Source organism: Anguilla anguilla, chromosome 6 (genome assembly GCF_013347855.1).
Source record: "Anguilla anguilla isolate fAngAng1 chromosome 6, fAngAng1.pri, whole genome shotgun sequence".
In the NCBI taxonomy this organism is placed as follows: domain Eukaryota; kingdom Metazoa; phylum Chordata; class Actinopteri; order Anguilliformes; family Anguillidae; genus Anguilla; species Anguilla anguilla.
In genome coordinates this window covers 23835475-23859368 of record NC_049206.1, presented here as the reverse complement: position 1 = coordinate 23859368, position 23894 = coordinate 23835475, and the positions used below count along the sequence as shown (strand labels likewise).

Sequence of the window (23894 nt, the reverse complement as noted above, 5' to 3'; positions counted from 1 at the left end):
TTATTATTTAAATGATAATAATATTAATTTAAATCTTTTCAAGGCAAGTCAAACTCAATCTTATATTTGGCCTATTAGAGACCAGTGACCCAAACCTAGAGAATACCCGTCCAACTTCAGTGTCCAACAGGAACAAAAGAAAATGAGGTAGAGGGAAATATTAGAACAGACACACAACCAAGGAACTATCACAAAACAAAAGAAGAGAAGTTTCCTCCGCTCTAAAACAACTCAAAAAATGAAACCTCTGAGTTGAAGCACTGAAGGGGTGGGCGTGGGTCAGGTCCATTTATGAAATGACTATTCGTAAAAAAATGTAACCTTAAGATGCTGAAAGCAGAACTAAACTCAATAATATTATCAAAAGACTTTTATTCCTCAGTCTGTGTTTAAAGAGACCCATTGAATTAGGTGGCGATTAGCTTAGCTATTGAATTCCTCTAACCGAAATGGCAGATTTCCTCTTGCTTTTGACGGCGAAGGTGACATTTGGAAATAATAATAAAAGAAAAGTCTAGCCAGTACTGAAATCTTCATTCTCATGCAAATAATGTTGTATGACTCTGCCTCAAGGCTAGTCATACAACATAGATCTTTGCTCTTTTCTCTGGTAGCACCCTCAAAAATATCAATACCAAACTGGCTGGCCTTGCCGACCATTACCTACGTGGATGAAAAAATGAATTTCTTCGACACAATGACAGAGATTGGGCATTCAAACCCATGAGGCGATTATAGCCCAGTGCTATGGGGTGCTGGGCCCTGACACTGAGCAGATTTGTGTTCTGGTGTTTCCTACAGAGGGGTAATAAAACCTTCCAGGAGCAGAGACACCCCGACACCCTAGATTTGTGTGCATAGATAAGAGCCTCTGAGTGTCTTTTAATTGCCAGAGGAGTGGATGATTGGAGAGGGGAGAGAGAAAGCACGTATCGGCTGTCTAATAAGAACAACAGAGCAGCCCAGCATTGTAACAATGTAACACTGTATAGATCATGTGACACTGTATAGATCATGAGAAAATTGCCTGTATCAAAACACACTGTTCCTCTCTGTTGCATGTCACATTGTGAAGATTAGGCATTTGAAATGATGGCAGTTCAGACTGGATAGTTCACTTATGGTATGGTATGTCAACAACTCTCTTCACGACCAACTAGAGGCTGGCCAAAATGTCTTCAAACCTTCCATGATTGCAGGATTGACTGTCCCGAAGCTCAAAAGAGAGCATCCCGGCAGTCAAGGCTACCATTTAAAGAATTAGTAGCCATTATTGGAATTATTATAATTTTTTTGGAATACGTTTTTATCCGAATATTCAAAATTATTTTCCCGCTATTGAGAAGTTGCATTGGTGCTCCTTGGTCAGCTGAGCTGAGGGGAATGCAGACGAGTGTCCGTGTCCTCTGAAGTGCAAGCAGGCCGGGCGGTGTTTCCTTTTTCACTCCGGAGGAGTCACTCATGCTCAGTGTGCTGGAATTGCTCACTGCCCCGTGGGCCCGCGGGCCCTGCCAGCCTCTGTCAACACCACGACGCTCCCCATTTCCATTTGGAAACCGCAGGCCTTCGCCGTGGCGACGAAATGGGCAACCAGCGGCGAAGGGCTTTTGCGGCCGTATTGAAGTGTAAGGGGAGTAGAAATGCGGTAAAAAATGAATTTTATTTCCCCCCCCCCCGTTATATTTTCGCGAGACCTATGATTGTTCCCTGCTGGTCGCATAGCGGCCTAGGTGTTCCAACGACTATGATATCCGTTCTGAAAGATTCTGCGGTTTAACGGTCTCGCGATGCACTGCCGTGAACGAATAGAATGAAGCAAGACGGTGCGTATGCACGCTCAACTTTGCCAACACGTGACCCAGTGTTTCCTGATTATCAGGAAACGTGGTGCTTGACTGATGTCACATTTGACAGTTGTTGAATCAAAAAACTTTTGTTTGTTTAACAATGTCATCACAATTAATTTATTACTACAAAATAGCATGATATGTGTAGGGGACCACCCAAACATCAGAAAAAAACAATTTATTTATTTTTGCCCATATCCTCATAGGACAAAATGGAAATTGGTATATATCTGCTATACCAAGGTTAATGCCCCTCATAGAACAAAATAAAGAGGTCTTTTTCCCCAATGCAGAGAGCTGCAGCCTAGCTAATGGATGTAGCATTGTTTGCATGCAGGCCTATTTGTAGAGGAAGAGGAGGAGGAAGAACAGGGAACGGAAACGTTGGTGAGAGAAGGAGAGGATGGTTGCTAGTGAGTACCCCAGCTCAGTTGATTTCCCTCCCATAATGCTTTTCTTCATTGGCCTAGCAATGCTCAGAGCAGCTGGGTCCTACAAATGTTGGGAAAGTTGTCTTAGACAATGAGGAATACATTCATATGTAACTAACAAACAACATCATGTATTGTTGCATATATGGCCAATATTTCCCTTCAGAAAAACTGAATTGGACCAAATTGCTCTCATCGGCGAGATGCAGTCTACCCCTAAACATGCAGGCCTACAGGAGCTGGGAGCCCTTCTCCAGGGCAAGGCTGTTGTTGGAGAGCCCTGGGTTTGGCTTCCTTTTAATACAGCGTCTTTGTTTTAGTGCCACTGATCCTCGATGAGTTCCCAGAGAATTTTTGGAACAGAATGAAAGGCAGATGTTTATAAGCCATCACCGTTCCTGCGGAGCTTTGAAGAATTGGACTCCAGCTGTCCAGAGCAAGTCGAAACGTTCATTCATTGTGAGCGGCAGTCTGAATGAGAAGTCCCACGTCGCAGTCAGAGGGAGCGGTAGCTAGCCTGCTAAGAACTACATATGGAAATGAGCCGTTCACCTATACCTCTAATGTAGGCTCAGTCACCGTCACCTAAGTTACAAATGAATAACAAGACCAGGTCAAAACCTAGTATATGGCTGGACCTAACACACGTGATCTGGCCGACCAATGGTGTAACTTCATTACTCACTCAGTCACTCACTCACTCAGTCAGTCACAGACATTCACGTTTGTAGGGCTGGCCCCGCTGTTGCGGTCCAGCCAAAAATGAACTAGTGAACTAGTAGATTGTTGTAATTAAAGAGGAAGTTGAGCCGCAATAAGGAAGTAATTAGATCTATAATTAGTTTATTGTATGTCTGAGTTGTTAGCTCTGACTGATAAGGTCGCTTTTAAAATCACATTTAGCCTAGAGCCTAACAGAAACAGCCTGGAGCTGCCCTAGTTCCTTTTAAGTCATCAGCAGTCGGGAACTGGGGGGGGCTTAGCTTGGAAGCATTGCCCTCACACATCTCTGTTATGCTTTATACAGTGCTGTGTATTATGTCGCATATCAAATGATGTATTTTGACTTGAGTGTTCCACTGAGCCTTGAGCAGTGCAATGCTAATACAACAGAGCAAAACGCTGAAACAAAATGGAGGGGTAATATAGCGGTTAGAGCACCAAATGCTTTAGAAACAAAAAGCGAAACGTATCGGTAAGTATCTGGGTGTATAAATCAATACTTATGTAAAATGGATCTTTGAGTGTTTTCCTGTAGAAGGACATCTGATAAAGGAATAATGCAATAAAATGTACCGCAACAAGGCCCTCACACTGTTCGGTAGTGTTTGCCATTTATTTTCCAGACAAAACATTTTCCGGGAAAATGCTCTCATGGGCATAACTGTTATGAGGGCTCGACAAAGATGAATAGGGGGGAAGTGCTTGGCTGTTTTTTATTTATCATTAACCAGTGCACTTTCTCAAGCCCGGCCTGACGGTATTTCTTCTCAAAAGCGCTAACTAGTTTCTCCGGTGCCGCTTGGGGCCCCTGCAGAACATTCCAGGCCTTCGAAAAACGGCGGCGCCCCCGCGAAAACGTCGGCGAGGTGGCAGGTCTCCAAGGAGCTGTACCAGACGGAGAGGAACTACGTGGACATCCTCACCTCCATCCTACAGGTGCGCAGCTTGGACACAGGCTACAGTAGCGTATAATATAACGACTTCCCAGAAGTGCACGTTTGTATTTGTCTCCAACTCACACGGTTAATGGACAGAATGGTGAACAATTCATGCATGCCACACATGAAGTGATGCTAACCAGCTATTGCGAATTGTCCACTGTGTGCTCCCAGCAGTCAGATGCAGTTTCCGTTCGTACACGCGCCCATTTGCATATTGACTGGCCTAAAAGAGCAGTTTCACTACCTGCTTCTAGCAGACTTGACTAACTGTTGCGGTCGTTGCTCCCATTCTTGCGTGTGAACTTGAACATGTTGTATGAAGCTCTAAAAAGAGGACTTGCAACCGTATTTTGGTTACTGTGAACGTACCCTTGATCGGAGTTTCTCAACCCGGGTCTTGGGGGGACCCACTGTGGTTTTTGTTTCAACCGTTGTAACAAGCTCTGTATTGTAATGAGCTGCTAACTGTTCGTAATTGGGTGCAAACTGTTCCTAATCAGAGTTTTTACTATTCTATTGAAGTACGATTTAGCCTCTTGAAGCCACATTATTTTTTAGGGCATAGCTATTTCCATCATATATATCCCATATTCACATCCTGGGAATTTAAATCAGTTAGACCAGTTCATGCTTTCATTTACTGTGCTGTGTGTACTATATGGCAAATGATTCTAACTGAAAGAGGTTCTGTTTTTATTTGATTCAGGTGGAAAGTGACAGGTGAAATCGGTTGTCCAATTTGCTGAGTGTGCAAACCTGAAACTGTCTTTGTAAAAGGAATGGAGTTTACTGACAACAAATGCCAGCAAGCCAAACCTGCATTGTGTAAAAATAAATGTAACCACACAGTTATGGTTGAATTTTTTTCACTCGTTCTCAACAAACTTAATTGATCAATGGATTGGCTTTGATGAAAACCAGCGTACACAGTGGTTCTCCAGGACCACGGTTGAGAAACACTGCCCTGAACTGTGGCTGAGACGAAGGCCTGAGAGATTTGACCAGCAATGGGAGCGACTGGGCCTGTCGCTCGTCCGTCTCGCGTACTCAATCGACTCGAGCCCCCCCGCAATCCCCCTGATCAGTGAATCGCCATTACCTGGCTCGCCTGCTGAGTCTCCAACCAAAAGTGATACTGCGGCAACAACTCAAGAGCTTGTAATTGCACTGTTTTATGTGCTAAGAATACAGTTATGAGATATCGAGCAGTATAATTTCCAAGCCGGGTACAATTAGCATTGTTTTATACCACCTCTTTGTTAGTATTAAAGGTTTAAATGCTCGTATGGCAAAGAGACACAACAAAGTGCATTCAGTAACTTATTTTTGGCAGTGACAGAATCCCATAATTCTAAGCTCTCGCTAAAGAGACCGAAACTTTCAAAGGCCATCGCTATAGCTCGAACTCACACAATTACAGGCACTTCATTACTGCTAATTGCAACAGCCTTATAAAAAGGGAGCATTAGCGGTAAAAGTACGAAACATAAAAAGGCTTTTAAAAATACAGTCTGTGTAATTGTCTGAAATGCACCTTATCTTTAGCTGTTTAAGCTTCCGCTGGAGAAAGAAGGACAAGTCGGAGGCCCAATTCTGGCCCAGGAAGAAATCAAGACCATTTTTGGTAGTATCCCTGATATATATGACGTGCATACAAGGATAAAGGTAATTAAAAAAAAAAAATCTATATTAAATGTTCTTGATCATTTTCAAATTCATTAAATAAGTCAATTAAATGCAGTCATATCAATGTGTATAGTGGTTGTTTGTGTAATAATGAATTGATGTGTTTGCTAGGCAGATCTGGAGAATCTGCTCATTGACTGGTCTGAAGAGAAAAGTGTTGGGGATATCATTCTGAAATATGTAAGTATAATGATGTATTGCTCTAAAGTATTTATCTCGTATCTCTGCTTTTGTTATATATATATATATTTTTTTTTGTTGAAGAAACTGATTAAGCTTGCCAATTCTAATGTGTACTTTCGCTTACTATACTATATATACACCACTGAGCTTTATTAACCCCTTTGCACAGATGGTAAATCTGGCCAATCCTCAACTATTTATGTAGTGTTCTATTTAAAGCTTTATAACTGCAGATGTGAGTATCACAGAGACTTGGAAAATGGTTTTAATAAATCAAGACAACATGTGGTATTTTACAATAATATTGTGTGAAGAGGTGAAGGATTAAGTGTAATGAAAAAATAAACTTTATAATCACAAACTAGCCATATTTAATGAATCCTTCAGTAAGATTTCGTGTCAAATTTTTTAAATCGGTTCTCTCTGCTGTTCTCTGTCCTGTTCATTTCACAGTCCAAGGACTTGGCAAAGGCTTACCCACAGTTTATCAACTTCTTCGAGATGAGCAAAGAGACCATTGTGAGATGCGAGCGGTTGAAACCAAGGTTCCACGCTTTCCTGAAGGTGCCACTTCTCGCATCCATCACTCAACACATCAATTCCAATTAGCCCCTGCGCATCAAGCGGTAGACCTCCACACATTTTAACTGCCCTCCTGAACCTCAACACTTTGTCCCGGCGCCGTTAGTCTTTCTCTCGTTCGCTTCTCGTTTTTCGCTTCCTTAAATTGCTTTGGCGGGCGAGTTCCTCCGGCCTTGTAAAAAAAGAAAATTAAAACCCACAGCGAAAGTTGCTTCTCGGCGGAGGGAGCGCGCTGCGGTCCAGCCGAACGGAAGCGAGAGCGCGTGTCGGGTAGGCGGGGGGTTTTTTTTTCTTCTTTTCCCCCGCTCAGTCGCTGCGGCTGCGGTGGTGGTGGTGGAGGAGGAGGAGGAGGAGGAGGAGGAGGTGGGGCCGGGCCGGCGGCGGGTGCGAATGAGTCACGGCGGGCTTGTTTTTTTTATATCTCCAGATCAACCAGGCGAAGCCGGAGTGTGGGCGACAGACGCTGGCGGAGCTGCTGATTCGCCCGGTGCAGCGCTTGCCTAGCGTCGTGCTCCTGCTCAACGGTGAGCCCCCCCCTCCCCTCCCCCCCCCCCCCCCTTCGGGAACGCAGCGGAGCTCAAGGACTCCGCGCGCGCGAGTGGAGCGGGCCTCACGCCCCCCCCCTCCCCCCCGCCCGGCGTACCTTCGCCTCGTCGGCGCCTCTAATAACTCCTGATCGATGTCACTTCCTGTTGCGCCCGGGACGCCGGTGATGCCTTCCCCTTGATCCCCGAGCGCAAAGGAATAAACTTTATGTTCCTCGCCGTCCAATATTGCAGCGCAGTTCCCGCTGCTACATTCCAAAAGATGTGCTGCCTGCTATCTACGGAACGGTATACGAGTTTTAGACTGAAGCAGAGGTCATAAGTAAATGTCAGTTTAATTAACTGCATCTGGTGTACACCCACAGATGAGCCGCTTAAAAAGATTTTAGAAAATAAGTCCAAGTTCAGGGTTTTGGCGTGTGTATACTGTGCTTGTTATTTAGAATGTGTGCGCGTGTGGGGGCGTGTGTGTGTGAGAAAGTGATTGTGTTGTGCGTTGTTATATATTGTACGTTTGTGTGCGCATGCATGTTCACACGCTTGTTTCTCCTCCTCTGCCAGACATAAAGAAGCACACTCCGGAGGACAACCCTGACAAGGTCACCTTGGAAAAAGCCGTCGAATCGCTCAAGGAGGTCATGACGTAAGAGGACACCGGCTCGGGAAATTTAGAAATCGGGCTGGAATCTTTTTTTATTTATTTTATTATTTATTTTTTGCCTCGTGCAGAGAGAGGAAGCCTGTGTGTTTGCGTTTTCCAGTTGCTGTCAGCATCGGCAAATTCGAGCGGTTTACGTAACGTAAACTAATTACGCTTGACATTGGCTCGTCTTTCAGACACATAAACGAGGACAAGAGGAAGACCGAAGGACAGAAGCAAATCTTCGACGTGGTTTACGAAGTGGACGGCTGCCCGGTAAGCTAAGCGCGCAGGCGGGCGTGTGAATATATTATACATGCGTGTGTGTGTGTGTGTGTTTTTTAATACCCCGGTCTAACGCGTATGCCTTTCAGCAGATGAAGCGCGTCGTGCGCGTTTGCTCGCTGCCGGGAGCCGCCGTTTGGCCGCCCGCGTGCGCGTTCGCGCCGACAAACCCGGTTCGCTCGGGGGGTCGAGGTTAATTCCGTTGTCGGCTCGTTCGCCGGGCGAATTGAAATTCGGTTCGCGGGCTGAGAAATTGTTCCGCGAGAACTTTCCGGTTAATTGAATTCCCTTCTTGAATTTGTCCAGTCGGAGTGGAAATTAACCCCGCTGCACTGAGGCTCGGCCGAGCGCTCGGCCTTTTAGGTCGTTCGCCATTTCCTGAACGTACAACCTTTTGCATATTCGTTTCGCCTTCTCACTCCGGCCCAAGGCGGGCATCGTGTAGCTTTTTAAAAAAATATTTTTTTTTTGAGACTGAGATATCGGCGTTCTCTCCGGAGCGGGGTTTCGAAGCGACGAAAGAGGGAGGAGGGGGAGAAGGGTGTGCTCTTCCAAAGTCCAAAGCTCTCGTGTCGTTCCACGAAACTCGGGTGCTCCGGCGCGCGCGGGGAGGGGGGGGGGGGGGTGTTCCTCTGAGCGAACCCGGGGGCTTTCGGGGCGACGGGCACGGACTCTGGAGAAAGGGCGGCAAATGAAAGGCCCACCTCCCTCGTGCGTGGTGCTGCTGCTGGTAGCCTGAAACTGCCTTTGAGTAATGTGGGGGGGGGGGGGGGGGGGGCGGGTTGTTCATAAACTGTCTTGCCGTACGAGCGCTGAACTAAGATCAGGTTCCCTCTATGTTTGTATCCTAGCCTCATACATTATGACCTGAAAGGTGAACTGATCCTAGATCAGTGACCTTGCTCTAGGATCTAGCTTCATTAATACGGGCTAACGTTTCCCTTGTCCATATCTTAACCTCATCTGTTACGGCCTAAAAGTCAAACTGATCCTAGATCAGCACCCGTATTAATGAACTGTCTCGGCTTGGGGGCCCTGATCTGGGCTCCGACTCGCCCTGGGCATATTCCTATCTTATCCATTATGAGCTGAAAGACAAAACTGATCCCAGGCCAGCTCTGTTTCTTTCTAAAGGCAGGATCGGGGGCCGATAATCTCTCTCCGCGTCTCTCCCCCGCAGGCCAACCTCCTGTCCTCGCACCGCAGCCTGGTCGGCAGAGTGGACACGGTGGCCCTGGGGGACCGGCCCTGCGACCGAGGCGACCACGTGACCCTGTTCCTCTTCAGCGACTGCCTGGAGGTGCGGCGCTCAGCGGCCGCGCGGCCAACCGCTCCGACCGGGGCGGGCCTCCCGGAAGCCTTTCCGCCGTGGCGCGGCGGCATTGCTTCAGCGGCACTGCTTCGCTGATCTGTCTTGTCGGGGGGGTATCAGTGGCTCACCCTTTCTCTGAACTCATCGTTTTTACCTCTTGTCCCTTTCCCCACACACCCCACACCCCACCCCCAACCCCACATGTGAAAGTGCACAGTGTTCATCTGGTTGCAAAGCCCGCTCAATGCAGGAAATCCAATGGCCAAAGTGCAGCACTTTTCCGGGACAATTAATTATTTATGAGCGCGCGGCGAATTGCTTGTGCAGCTATTGTGAGGCGGCTAATTAGCCGCGTGGCATTATGCGGGAGCCGAGCGGGGCTGCCGGCGAAATGTCACCCCGAATCGGCAGCGTCGGGCCCCACCAGGTAATGAGCGGAGGCGGGGGGGGGGGGGAGAAATCGAAGTGTCCCCCCCCCGCCTGCCCGCCCGCCTCCCCCCTGCCCCACGCGAGCTTCTTAATCGTTCGCTCGCGGCCACCCCCGTACCCTGGGGTGGGGTGGAGGGGGGGGGGAGGAGAGCCTCTCCTTTTATATTCCGCGGTGTTCCAGAATCCGGGTCAGCACCGGACCCGCTAATGAATGAGACTGTTTACCTTATTGATCATCACGCCTTCGCTCCAGTCCCCTGACGCACCCCCCACCCCCACAGCCCCTACAGCCCCCCTCCCCCTCACCTCGCCCACACTCTTAACGGGGGGAAGGCTTGTGAGGGATGTAGGAGGACTTTTATTTTTTTTTTATTTTTTATTTTTTCCTCTCTCTCCTGGAATCTAAAGACTGTATTTCAAATAGATATTTGACCCAAGTTTAATGTATATACAGACTGTATATATTGCACGATGTTTTCATACGTAAGCTGTTACTTGTTGCAAAGAGTCATTTATTTGGTTGAATGTTAAACTGTTAAACTGTTTTGTTAAACTAGTACAGTTCGACTGACCCCAGTCGTGGTGTCAAACGAGTATGCTCAGTGGCGTGGGCGGGAGGGCCGTTACCATGACGCTCTCCTGGCCACCCCCCCCCCAGATCGCCAGGAAGAGGCACAGGGGGATCGGAACATTCCGGGGCCCGTCGAGCCAGACGCACGCCCCCGCCCCGCTGAAACACGTGGCCCTCATGCCCCTGTCCCAGATTAGGAGGGTCCTGGACCTGCGGGAGACGGAAGGTGGGTTTTGGGGGAGCGCTTCCGGGTTCCCGTTGCCCGAGGGGCAGGGTCCCCTTAGAGCACGGCTGTCAGACTCGGCGCGTGTTCGCCGCCGTCTCTGTCGGCCGACGGCCTTAGTTGGCCTCGTGTGTTTGTGCAGACTAATTTCCCAAGATACACTTCAGCCAAATATTCAAGAGAGGCTGGCTGCAGTGCCACTTGAGGTGCGTGGGGGCGTGGGGCGGGGGATAGGGGGTGGGGTTTGCGGGTTGGGGGGGGGCTCGACTCAACAACTCAAGTACCGGGAATTACGCTTTTTTCTCTTCTTCTGCGTGGCTCGCGATGGTTGCCGTGGCGAGGATCGCATAAATTCCGGATGAACGCAGTCGCCGTATATATGAGATTAAAAGAATTCTTCTCGGAGGCCTAACAGTCAACAAATAGCAGCGGGGGCGATCCGTCTCCTAATCTCTCGCCTCCATTATCTTTCCCCCTCGGAAGCTAATTAGCATCCCAACCGCGCCGCGGCTGTAAACGAATGGCCGTTTTTAACCGATTCGGCGGCCATCAATTCAGACTCTTTATGTCCCGGCGGCGTTGGCCGATGTTTCATTAGCCCGCCGCTCCCTTAATCTTTCGGGGGAAATCCTTATCCGGCGGCGTTAGCGAGCGCGCCGAGATCGCGCTAAAACGTAGCCAAAGCCATGATGCGACCGTCACGTCGGCTAGGCGATTAGCGTGGCAGTTCCGTCTAATTCATTACAGGCGCTGCTTTCGCGTCATGCGGTGTTTGAAGGTAGAGACTCGCATGGCCCATTTCCGGTACGTTTCAATACCAAGTGGATTGGCCGACGTTTCGAGTATTACTGCTGATACTCGTCCTATCCTGTTAACGTACGTTCAGCAGCCTTGCTTCACACGGCCCTGTTCTGTACCCGCACTGCTGTGTCTGTAGCTGGAGATGCAAGGCCGACACCTCTGGAGAATGGCCCTGTTTTTTTTTTCTTTTTTTTTCCTCTTTCTCCATTGAAACCGGGGGAGTCGGCTTTATTTTTTGTTTGCTTTCCATGGTCGCCTAAATGAAAGGCAGCCTCGGGGGGGTGGGGGGGTGGGGTCAGGGGTCAACCCCGTATTAACTGACTTTGCCTGACCTGAATTCTATTGCGGAGTGAGGAGCTGAGCCTTACACAAAGTCTTCTGTATGAACACGGCGAGGGCGGCTGCACATTCTGAACGAAAAGAATCAGAGGCGTTCATTAACTGGACCGTGTGTCGCGAGAGGATTTGAACTTGCTTTATGACCGCTGAATGAGTCATTTTAAGTTCAGGGTGAGAGCCCATGAGTAAATGCCTAACAGACTTGTTAAACGACCAGAAATGCTCAGTATTTTTGTACTGCACTGAGAAAATGCAGAGATCTTTGGGGGAGCACCTACAGAAAGTATGGAATATCAACAAAACAAAACAAAACAAATTAACAAGATGGGCTTTTGTCCTTAAATGAATGCATTGACTTTTTACTGCTGTAACTGCAATGATCTAAAATTCGCAACGTTGGGTAGATTGATCTAGTTCAGTGGCTTCCAAACAGGGAGTCATACTGTAACGTTTTCCAAAAAATGTTCACACCAGTATAATTAACCAGCACACTAATCACCTGCTGTGCATCTGTTGGTGTGTGTGCAGTTGTTTGCATTTTACAGGGGTGGGTCACAGTAAAGTTATTAGTTTATTAAGTGGACTGTGGTGGTTTGGGGACCACCGTTAACTTAGTTGGTGTAAGAGGCTGGTTTGTCTTTGGGGTGACTCTCTCTCTCTCTCTCTCTCTCTCTCTCTCTGTGTCTGGGGTACAGAGTGTCAGAACGCCTTCGCCCTGCTGGTCCACCTGCCCACGGAGCAGGACCACCAGCTCTTCAGCTTCCAGCTGGCGGCCGCGGACGCCGCGAAGGCCCCCTGGCTGCGGACGCTGTGCCGGCAGGTGGCCAACACCATCTGCAGGGCCGACGCGGTGAGAGGACCCCCACGGCCGTCGAGCGACCGCGGGGATGGGACGGGGTGGAACGGGGCGTAGCGGAACGGGGTGTAGCTACGGTCACACACCCGCACTCTAGCACGTTCACTCTGATGCTTGCGCACACATACTCGCGCACGTACTATCACGAAAACTCGCGTGTGTGTACCAATTCGCCCACACTCGCTTGCACTCGTGCATGGGCTGGGCGATATGCCGCAAAGATACGTTACACAGCCAAGTGTTTGCGGACACTCGACATCCAGAAACTCATTCAAAATGACAGCCACTAATATGGAGTTGGTTTTCGCAGCTATAACAACCTCCACTCTTTTGGGAAGGCTTTATACTAGATGTTGGAGCATGGCTGCAGGGGTTTGCTTCCTTTCAGCCAGAAAAGCATTAATGAGGGTGGGCACTGATTGGGCTATTAGGCCTTCACTGGTTCTACGGGGCCTAGCCCGAGCCATAAAAAGCAGCCCAAGACCAAGGGGTGTCCTCATACTTTTGGTATAATTATGAAATGCAATAACGATCATCGCCACCGTGTGGCGTATTGCCTCTTTTTCGTCTTTTTTTCCCTTTATTTATACCTGACGCGGTAGTAAAAATCCAAACTTCAGAGGATGTGTGAAATGCTTCCAGAGGAAAGAAAAGGTCACCGCTGTTATCTATGGGGGTGTTGATAAGACGGCCAATCAACAGCAAGGTCGTACAGCTATGTGATCCTGTGAAGCGTTTTTTTTTTTTTTTTTTTTTTTTTTCCCCGTCATACGGAAGCTGAAAGGTCTTACTGCTGATTGGCTGTCTTATCAGCACCCAATAGATAATACTGGTGATGTGCTTTTTTCTCCCCAGCCTCTGTTTGAATGTTTACTACCACATCGGTTATAATTAAAAAGAAAAAGACAAAAAGGAAAGGCAATGTTGCTGTTTGATCCTTATTGCATGAGTTAATTATCAAGGCGATGATTGTTATTGTGTTTGATGATTATCGTTGCAGTATATTGCCCAGCCCTAACTCGCACATGCACGCAAGCGACGAGAAACATGTGCACACACACACACACACACACACACACACACACACACTGTACACTGCGGAGTGCGTGTGGAACTGGAATCTTAAACGTTTCAGAGATTAACGCGCGCCTCTGCTCTCCTCAGCAGGCACGGTCTGCCTTTATTGCGCTTAAGTCTCGGAAGAATTGTAATAAAAACGTCAAGGTAGCGTCTACAAATAACAGCTGGCGTTAGTCGTCTGTGGAGTTTTACTCCGTTTTCCGTCGTCGCGGTTACCCTCCGGGCGATGGTTGCGTCCCACCCCGCTCCCAGTCCTTATTACTTCAGCGACTCCCGCTGCGTTTCGAAACGGCAGGCAGTCCCCGGCCGCTCCCGACGGCAGTTACGTCTAGAGTTACGTCTTAACTTTTCGTTGTGGGGGAAAAACCAAAAAACGAAGCCCCCCCCCCCCCCCCCTCCGTATATTCACCCTCCTCCCTCGGCGCAGGACGTGCTGATTCGCTGCGCCGACCCCGACTCCCTCCAGGTGAGCACCAAGGACATGGACAGCACGCTGAGCCGGGCGTCCCGGGCCATCAAGAAGACGTCCAAGAAGGTGAGCGCCGCTTTGAGAGGGGAAAAAAATAAATAAAAAAACACGACCGAGGCGGGGACCCTCCGCGTCGATCGGAACTCTGAGGCTTGCGCAAACGATAATGGGCGAAGCGGATAACTAAATAGCGAGAGAAATCGTTGACGGCCCCATTAGCGGAGCTAATCTCCTCCGCGCGGACGTTTATTGACCGCGCTTCCCGCGCGTCGGAGAGACGCCGCCCCGGTTTGATTTTCATTAAAGCGGGCGGCGTGGAGCGCTCAGATGTGTGTGTGCGTGGTCATTTCAGGTCACCAAAGCGCTCTCCTTGAACAAAATGCCCAAACGGGAGCTCCAGAGGGCCCTCACGGCCAGCGGATGTGCGGGCGGCCACGAGAGGAGGAACGAGATTTCTGTAAGTGCTTGTGCGTGCGTGCGTGCGTGCGTGTGCGTGCGTGTGCATGCGTGCGTGTGTGTGTTTGTTTGCCTAACTGTACGTGCAGATTTTCCGCCAGCGTGTGTATTTGTATGAGTGAAAGCAGGTGCGTTTCAGTTCGCACTCCTGTGTGAGCCACGTGGCTGCTGCCCATAATGAGATGTGGATGTGGATGTGGAGTGATTGGGGGAAGACCGTTACGGATGACCGAATCCGCTGAATTCATTCGTGGCCTCGCTTGTCAGGCTCGTCCTATGAGCGCGGCCCGGGTGACCTCGCGGACCGTGTGACTGGCCGAAAAAGCAGAGCTCGGCCATAAGCCTGCCTGTATTGCAGGGAGGAACGCTGTCGATTTATTTAACCGTAATACCATGCAGATTACAGAAATAAAGTTATGTGGCCGGTATGTGAAAATGCCTCCCAATGGCTTTAAATGGACAGGAACCGAGCCACACGATGTGTATTAAATGTAGGTACTTTGCGCAAGGAAAGAACTGGAATGTTAACTAAAGGCAGTGTATCAGAGGCTTTATTAGCGAATGTATTTTAGTGAAATATAACCTAGTCTGCTTGAACTTTTATCGCAAAAAGGAAGAGGTGGTTCCAGAAAACTGCTACTGTGTGGACTTCTGCAGCCATTGCTAAAAAAAGGCTAGCGAGCGTGAATGCTCCATTACTAAATGGCCACGAAGGTTCTCTGGTAAACCAAAAACACTTTGCCCACTGCAATTTGCTTGTCAGAATCTTTGGGCTGACTAGTGTATCATTTTCCATTAAAATACATCATTTGATATTCTATGATTGATAATAAAGTGAAAAATCACCAAAAGTTGCATTTCCAGGTCAATTACATTGGCCATTTTTTTTGTTTGCAAATTCCACACTGTATGGGCCATGCTTGCAGTACTAAGCCATAGTTTGATTGGTATTTTTGTGTATACATTTACCATTTAAGAATGAAAACACTTTGTGTTCAGTTTTCTCATTTTAGATGTTTGTAAGTATTAGGGGGATAAATTAATTTGCGGTCATTCATACCCTAATCTATCAAGTGCATTTGGCCTTTTTTTAAGTGCATTTTATGGGCATATGCAATAAAATGAAACTAGACTGAGGGTGTTTCATATTCAATCCAAGAAACATTAAAACTCTTTTAAAAAATCCAGGAAACAGAAAAAAGGTGTGATCTAAAAATCATTGTTATGTAATAATGACGAGGAGGGACACAAACACTGCTACTCTAAGTCAAAATAAGTGAAAGCTATTTCAGCTGATAATAGTATAATCACCATTACAATATTATTTGAAATGGAGTTGCCTTCACTTGAAAATACAAAGATTTCCATGTGCGTAGGTATGCAAACTACTGGCTCATTTAGAGTTTTCATCTGTGCTTCCCCATGTTGAACGGTTACAATAAAACAAAACCGCTTTCTTATTTGCTTGAGCGAAGCCATTGTTGCGATGACTACTGTAATTTGAAGGTTAAGTTGATTCTGTCAGCTACTTTTCTGTCTCTTCTCTTTGTAGGACCTCCATTCTCCATCAATGGTGGACCTTCCTTCAGTGTTTGAGAGGAAATACTTAAGTTACAGTCGCTCTACGAGTCACCTTTTATGATACTATGTGAAACATGGAAATTTAAATAGGTTTTATATGTTTACGGTATATTATGCAATTTAATAATCAACTGTGGTACAGAAGATAGCGTCTTGTAGGTGTCGGAAGTTGTTGGCCGGCAAGCCAACACCATTCCTTAACGTGAAACACAGTCCTGTGTTTTGAAGTCTTGTGTTCAGTGTTCCACTGTTGCTTTCCACATGAATTTTGTGTTCATCACAATCAACTGACTGCTTTAGTCTTTGAATTGTTTTGTCTTTTGATAGCTGTAGCATATTATATTTTCCTCAAGCTAACCCTTTTAACAATAATATTGAATATTGAACTTTATTGGGAATAAGCCTGCTAGTATCAATGTCTTTGTTCTTTTATTGCCAAAAGGTGAGGTAAGCAGTATTTATTTAAAAATATATCTTTTAATATATTAATTTCTCTTTTATACGTTATCATTTTTAACCAATGTGCAATACCTGTTACTGTCTTAGGGAGATTGTCAGTCCAATGTGATGCCCCACATCTGTGTACACAAGGAAACGCCTTGCTTTGCATGTTACATGAAACTCTACTACTGTCAGGAGTTAAAAAAATAAGCTCCAAAATGTCATTTAAAATGAATCCTTTTTTTTTTCTGTTGTGGAAATTTAATTACAGCTGAAACATATTTTACTCTTTTTGAATAAAAGAATTAGTGGTTTGTCTTTTCATGGGCTGTCAAAATGAATGCTATTTTGTTCTTTGGCATTAAGTATTATAAGTAGAGTCATTTGAGGGGGTAATTTGCGCATTACTTCACAACTGAAGTGACAAGACCAATATAGAGATGTCCTCATCTTATAGCTGTTTAAATTGGTTTCACACTATGTTTGTGTTCTTGTTTTTGTAATTATTATTGAGCCACAAACTGACGGTACTTCTTAATGCAGTTATCCGGACTCTGTGGCACGGCACCAGTTGCAAAAAAAAAAAAAAAAAAAACAATTATAAAAAAATGTATTGAATACATTTGCACACTTATATACCTTGTTGTAGTATATATCTTGTATATCTTATATACCAGTCCGAAACCTGAAGGAACCGGGCTGAGTTAGTAATGTAATACCTCTGACAGTGATTTGGATTTCCTGCTGGACACTATCCACCATTTGCAAAAAGAATTTCCCCCACTTTTGTTGATGACAAGTTGAATGCTTACTGTGAATTCCTGTCCTTTCTAATCTGAACTGTGCATGTACTGTACATTGAGTGACATTTGGAGAAAGTGGCTTATGTTGATTTTGCAAAGCTGTCAAGTTTTACTTGGTTTTCTACTCTTTTTACACCACCGCCAAAGACCCCAGATTATTTCAGTCATGGAGACAGGTTTGCACAGTCGACTTGCCGCAAATGACCACAAGTTCCTCCGGATTTTGTTGTTTACATTTAGGTTGCTTCCACCTATATCTCACACCCAACAATACCTACACCTGGACTGCTAGTGCAAAGATGAAGTTACATCAGTCATTGGACAGGCACTCTTATCCAGGAGTAATTTTCAGAAGTGGAGAAAATCAGTCTTAGTCTTCAGTATCACCAAGAAGGGTGCCACAGTGGTGCAGTGAGTAGTGCTGTTGCCTCACAGCAAGAAGGTAACTGGGTTTGATTCCTTTCTCCGTGGAGTTTGCCAGTTCTCCCTGTGTCTACGTGAGTTTCCTCCTGGTACTCAGGTTTCTTCCCACAGTCCAAATACATGCAGGTTAGGCTAATTGGAGTGTCTAAATTCCCCTCCGGGGAAAATGAGTGAGTCAATGGTGTGGGGGCCCTGTGATGGATTGGTGGCTTGTCCAGGGTGTATTCCTGCCTTACACCCAGAGTATGCTGGGATAGGCGCCAGCCCCCCCCCCCCCCCCCAACCCTGACTAAAAGTAAGCAGTTTAGAAAATGGATGGATGGATAGAAGGCCTATTTATAATCAATGTGTGCTGTTAACTAAACTATTATTAATGTAATCAAAGGTGTAATCCGTCAAATACTGCCATGCACATAATCGGATAAACATTACACAGCTTTACTTCATCACAATCCCTTATCATATCATATCCTTTATCATATCATATCCCAAAAGGAAATTCAAAAAGAATGTGCATGGAGGATAGAAGAGAACATGGGCTGGGTTTCTGCTGTCCTGACAAGAGGGGGAAGCTCATTCCACCAGAATAGACACGTGTAACTTGTCTTGTATGATCCTTCAGCTAGCACCAAAGTTTTGAATGTGATGCAAGCTAATATCGGCAGCGAGAGATGAGAATGGGAGTTGCATTGCTCTGCCTAGGGAAGCTGCAGATCAGGCGAGCAGCAGCTTCCTGTATACACTGCCAGGTTCTGATGGTGTAGACCTGGAGTTCCAATGGTCCAGATGGGAAATGACCAGAACCTGGGGCTGGGTTAGGTTTTTAATGGGCAGGCTAGGTCTCAGCCTCAACAGGTTAAGACACTGATGTTAAGCCACCTTTGGAGAAGTGCTTTTTCTATAAATCAATAGTCCATTGCTTCATTGCAACTGAAGAGATCTTTTTTTTAATCAAATTGGGGAAATGAATTTGGTTATTTGTTATATATACATATGTGCATGTATACATACTCATGCACACACACACAAATATTCATTTTGCAGGTCTCACAATTTGGTGTAGCTTATATTACAGGTAGAGGTAAAATGCCATAAATTCTACAAATGTATTTGAATTGCATGACCTCTGTGGATTCTATTCTCCATTCAAGTACACAGTCAATGTGCACCTCTGCATGGCAGGTCGATTCTTTATTGTGAAGAGAAAGTATGATGTTTCAGTGTCCTTGAAGACAACCAAAAGCAATAGATGCCTGCAATTAAATATTGATTTGCCTGAGATTCGGTTTTGTTACCCAGGGCCTCTCATGGTTGCCCTTTACAGTCCTGACTGGAGCTGGAGTTAACCCCTAGAGTAGCACCCTGGTTTTTTAACACAAGCCTGAAAATGATGTACCCAAAATAAAATGGTTGTTATTCTTGAACTCTTTTGACTACAGGCATAATCCTGGTCTCTTCTGAAAGGTAGCCCTTGGGAGAATACAAAACTTTCTGGCTGTGCCTGGTGGGCTTAAAAACATAATGCAGCCACAGCCACAAAAATGAGCATTCTGCATGGTTTTATTTTGAGCTATGTCTTGGCAGGATTCCAAAAAGGCCATTAGGAGACTCTTAAAGGACACTTGTTATTATGGGTATTTAGAGGTGTAAAATTCTATATATTGTATACTATAAGCTATATGTAGAAGTATGCTTTAATGTAGGTGGCTTTCCCACTGTCTGTCACCCCCCTCCCCATCTCCTTCTCCCTGCCCCCCTCTCCTTACAACTTCTGGCAGCAGCAGGTCTACAATATTGTAGAAAATAAATCCATTAGCTATCTACATTTACATTACAGGCATTTAGCAGACGCTCTTATCCAGAGCGACTTACACAACTTTTTACATAGCACTTTACATTGTATCCATTTATACAGCTGGATATATACTGAAGCAATGCAGGTTAAGTACCTTGCTCAAGGGTACAACGGCAGTGTCCTTACCCGGGAATCGAACCTGCGACCTTTCGGTTACAAGCGCAGTTCCTTACCCACTGTGCCAACTCCGTCCGACTATCTATAAAATGAGATCGAGTACTTCATTGAACATGCCCTCCAATGTGGATTCAAAGCTGTTTTCACTGTCCTATTCAGAAATATTTACACAGACAACTGATTTCTTCCAAGGCTATATATATTGAGGGACTGCTTGGCCAGTACTGGTCAGAGAAGCTTGTAGTTGGACTCATTTTTTTCCAGAGAATCTATATGAACCGGAGTTAACAATTTTTTGTACACAATACCTTTGTGTATGCAACAGCTATAAATCCTTTGGAGAATTGTTTAAGTAAGCACTGGAGGTTCTATCGAGGTTTCCCCAAGTTAGTACATTTTTGAGACTAAAAAGAACTATGGATTTTGTTCACTGGATTCTTGCCATGGGAAGCATATCGACTTTTTTGTAGTTCTTGTCTGTGGAGTTCCAAAATGCTAAAAAGGTGAGGCCCTCCCAATCTTGTTCTGCCTCCTCACATATTACAAAATAAGGAACCGTTATTGCTAAAACATTGGCATGGTAAAATTGTTTAGAGAGGTAGAACTGTGAGTTTTCACACTTTCACATAGTGTGTCGTGTACCTAGACTGATTTCACTGTTAAAAGAAATGGAATGAATGTAAATAAACCCACTCATGCAACGTTATTCTTTAAAATGGGGTTGAAGTACGATGGGTTGAAAGTCTGTCATTTTTCCTCAATGCCCTCTGCCTACCATGAGAGGAACTGGTACATATCTAGAAGAAGCAAACCATTAAAGACCTAGCATGTAAGCATCTATACTAGGGGCCATCAGCCGTGGTCCAGGAGAGTCACAGGGTCAGCAGATTTTCTTTGCTGTTCAGCATTAAAATGTGCAAACTGCTTTAATTTGTCAATAAAATTCTCAGTAGCAAGGTAAACTGGAATGCTGTGTTGTTTCCAGAACAAAGAATGACCACTGGTCAAAATGAAGGCCATTACAATGAAGCATTTTGTAGATACTACCCCAATTTAAGATACTTTTTTTCATTAAATGTCTTAAAGTTGCTTTTTTTAAAAGTACCAGGCTGTATTTCTGTTCACCCACTCCTGTTTGGGCATGGTTTTTACCTCCTCTTTTCCTCAGAGCTAAACCACAGTGCTGTCTCCTGAATGCTGCGTTCATTGGAACAGCCATCCGCGAGGGAAGAACCGTCCGGGGAATACAACAAAAAATCACAAGCACTTATTTTCTTTTCGAATTAACTCCTCCCCCCCTCCCCTTCAAAACAAATCAATGGAACCCATTAGAGGAGGGCCCAGGGTGGTTTGGCTTGATAGTCTGGACAATGGGGGGGCCTGGTGTTTGGGAAGCCTTCGTTCCTCCTCCTCTAACAGGCTTTAGCAGGCCTCCGGTGCAGACCCGCGGTGGGGTCGTCAGACCCCAGTGTGGAACAGTCAGTTCCAGCACCGTCTGCATCCCCCAGCTGCCCCTCACGCTGTCACAGCGCTCCCCTCTACTGACATGGCTCGCGATATTAAAATATAGTGCTGTGTCCCTCTCCTTGGCCATTATCGGCACTCTGGCTTGTTTACCAGTGAGACACCTGAGGCTTGCCAGGTTTGGCTTTTTTTCCCCCTTGCCATACTGATTGAATTCCTTAGTACCAAAAAATTGAGATTTGTGACCATTGCTTACATCAGGGTCACCATTTGGGGGGAGGCAACTAGGTATGTTGTCCCAAGCCCTGGAGGTGGTGACGGGGCGAGGGGATCTGTAAACTATTAAATATTATTGGTACATATTATTGTCCCAAGCTCAGGAATAATATAATTTTGTCCTGGGCCTGGGAATTTCAGTACTTACAGCACAGGAAAGCCAGATTGTGTTTTAGAATATTATTTGTATAATGACTCAAATCCTATGCGTATTCCATATAGATATTTAATGTCTAGCACCCTGTGCGTTGAATACAAGTGCTGTTTAAAGAGCAAATAGTTGAGGCATAAGAGTTGTTTCGTATTTCCCCATGATTTTCAAATAGCCTGCTAACTAAGAAGAGAGGCAAGGCTAGAAGAGAAAGTCAGAAACTGCCATTTTAAGGTGTCTTGTGCACTCTGACATTAGTTTAACCTAAACATGCTTAAATTCTTCATATGGTTAAAAGGTAATGTGCCAATTATGTCAGTTACTAGGCGTACTTTAACACTGTGTGTTCACCACAAATATTACAAAACAATTGCTTTAGTTCTAGTTTCCCGATATCAACACTAGTTTAAAAACTTGACAAATGACAATCACAAAGGTAATTGTTTTACTTATTATTAAACACATCCATCAAATTCCATGACAGTCCACTTTTTCTGTAAATTATTTTATTCCATGGTATTCTGCTAAGGCAGTGGTAACCAACCTTGTTCCTGGAGAGCTACCATCCTGTAGGTTTTCATTTCAACCCTAATCTGGCACACCTGACTGTACGAATTAGCAGTTAAACAAATATATCTAGCAGTTGAACTGAGGTGTGCTTTGTTGGGGCTTTGTTCCAACAGGATTGTAGATCTCAAGGAATATGGTTGGTTACCACTGTGCTAAGGTCTACGGTGAAGTCATACTATAGGTTTTATTTCTAACAAACGTAGGCAACATATTGGCTGTACTGAATGAAGTGAATGATTTGAATGAATCAAAAGCCAAAAGAAGGACGTACTAATGTTTTCTGCCAATATAAGCTTGGTGAAGTGCCTCCAATTACTAAGGGCAATAATATAATGACTGGGGAATAACAGTAGCACTACTGTTACTCATCAATTTATATCATCAGCTGGACTGCACATGTTCCCACAGAGTTTTTTTCATGGCTACTTAAAGACAGACAATGTTGTGTTTGTAATTGTATGAACATGCGGTTTGTCTCACTTGATTTAATCAGTTTCTTCAGCCGGCCAATCAATCTTCAGGCCATTTTTGAAGCAGCTGTATTTTGTGGTATGAAGTGCTCAGGTGTGATAAGCTGTGATGATTTTTTCCAAAGGAAACCAACCGTAAGCAATAGATGGCAGTCTCCTGTGCCCTCCCGCGCTAACAGGATTACGAAACGCGAGGCCATTCCTAACATTACCGTCAATTTATTTTTAGCCTGCGAAGAACTGCCATTTGCATTTCTTCCCCCCTTTTTGCCCTAAAATCTAATGACAGAATTTGTAAATCTTCTGTAGTGCTTGAGCAAGTCTGTGTGTGCGGGCATTAAAAAACATGGTAATCGGAGAGGAATCTACTACCACCACGACCCTCCCCACAAACTGCCCTGCGTCCCTCTTTAGTATTACGTTGGGACTGCAGGGGACATTTTACCCCCGAGCTGAAAGCATTTAATCGTATTCATGAAAGCCTGTTCGCTGCACTTCACATTGCTTGTGCATAATGCAGAACTAACCTACCAGCCTGCATTCATGCCATCGCTACATTACGTGAAACCTGCAAGTGAGCGCACCTCAGTTTTGATGGAAGGCGTCTGGTGCTAACGTGGAGCTGTGGCAGGCTTCTCGGAGAGAAAACAGGTTCCCACCTGGATCACGCATCACCGTAAGACTGAAGACTCATCTCTTCAGGCTGCACCTCTCCCCACCCCTCCCTAGCCTATAGTTCAGCTCACTGTACCTAGCTAGGATAATTTGATTATGTTAGTGTATCTGGCAGGATTGTTTTTGTCTGATTAGGTGTGATTAGATGTGATTCCAGTGCTAGTTTGTACTTGGTAGGATTCTTGCTTGCTGAACAAGCTTACTCTACAGGGTTGGAGTCCTGATCGATGTGGTCACTTCTGGCACTACGATCCTTACTTCACTCTAGTGTTTCTTTTGCACCTCTACATCATGAACCTATGCACTTGTTGTACGTCGCTCTGGATAAGAGCGTCTGCTAAATGCCTATAATGTAATGTAATGTAAGAAAGACAGACCGCCACCTCTCTATTACAGGAGCAGCTATTGTTGAGCGGAGTACGCCAGGTTAGAAACAGCGACCTGGCGCTCTCTGACCCGCTCGCACGCAGTTTGAATGTCGGTTCACGAGGGCATTTTTGGACAGCTGGCAACAATGCATATGCAATTCTGTGTGCTGTTTACATGAACCTGGGTGGCTTTTTGAATGTGTTGCAAACCGTGAAAAGGCTGCTGTGCTTTTTCGAGAGCATCAGGAAAATCGGACAGGCTTAGCTGTAGGCTAAAGGTCTTCCGTAGCTTCATCATATT

At 45.7% G+C, this 23894-nt stretch overlaps 1 protein-coding gene across 2 annotated transcripts in view; it reads left to right on the top strand.

The window, feature by feature from the left end:
- The window catches only part of LOC118229082 (protein ECT2-like), a 33985-nt gene extending 17240 nt beyond the window's left edge, over positions 1-16745 (top strand). Inside the window, exons 13-25 of one of the 2 annotated variants that reach the window (XM_035420767.1) lie at positions 3816-3937; positions 5488-5607; positions 5740-5808; positions 6265-6375; positions 6821-6917; positions 7500-7581; positions 7776-7854; positions 9044-9163; positions 10263-10401; positions 12234-12388; positions 13902-14009; positions 14296-14400; positions 15952-16745. In XM_035420767.1, coding sequence (XP_035276658.1) covers positions 3816-3937; positions 5488-5607; positions 5740-5808; positions 6265-6375; positions 6821-6917; positions 7500-7581; positions 7776-7854; positions 9044-9163; positions 10263-10401; positions 12234-12388; positions 13902-14009; positions 14296-14400; positions 15952-16041 — 1397 coding nt within the window. In that variant the 3' untranslated portion in view covers positions 16042-16745. Of the gene's footprint in view, positions 1-3785; positions 3938-5487; positions 5608-5739; positions 5809-6264; positions 6376-6820; positions 6918-7499; positions 7582-7775; positions 7855-9043; positions 9164-10262; positions 10402-12233; positions 12389-13901; positions 14010-14295; positions 14401-15951 lie in introns of both variants that reach the window. The other variant, XM_035420766.1, reaches the window with a different exon arrangement.
- The last annotated feature ends 7149 nt before the right edge of the window (positions 16746-23894 follow it).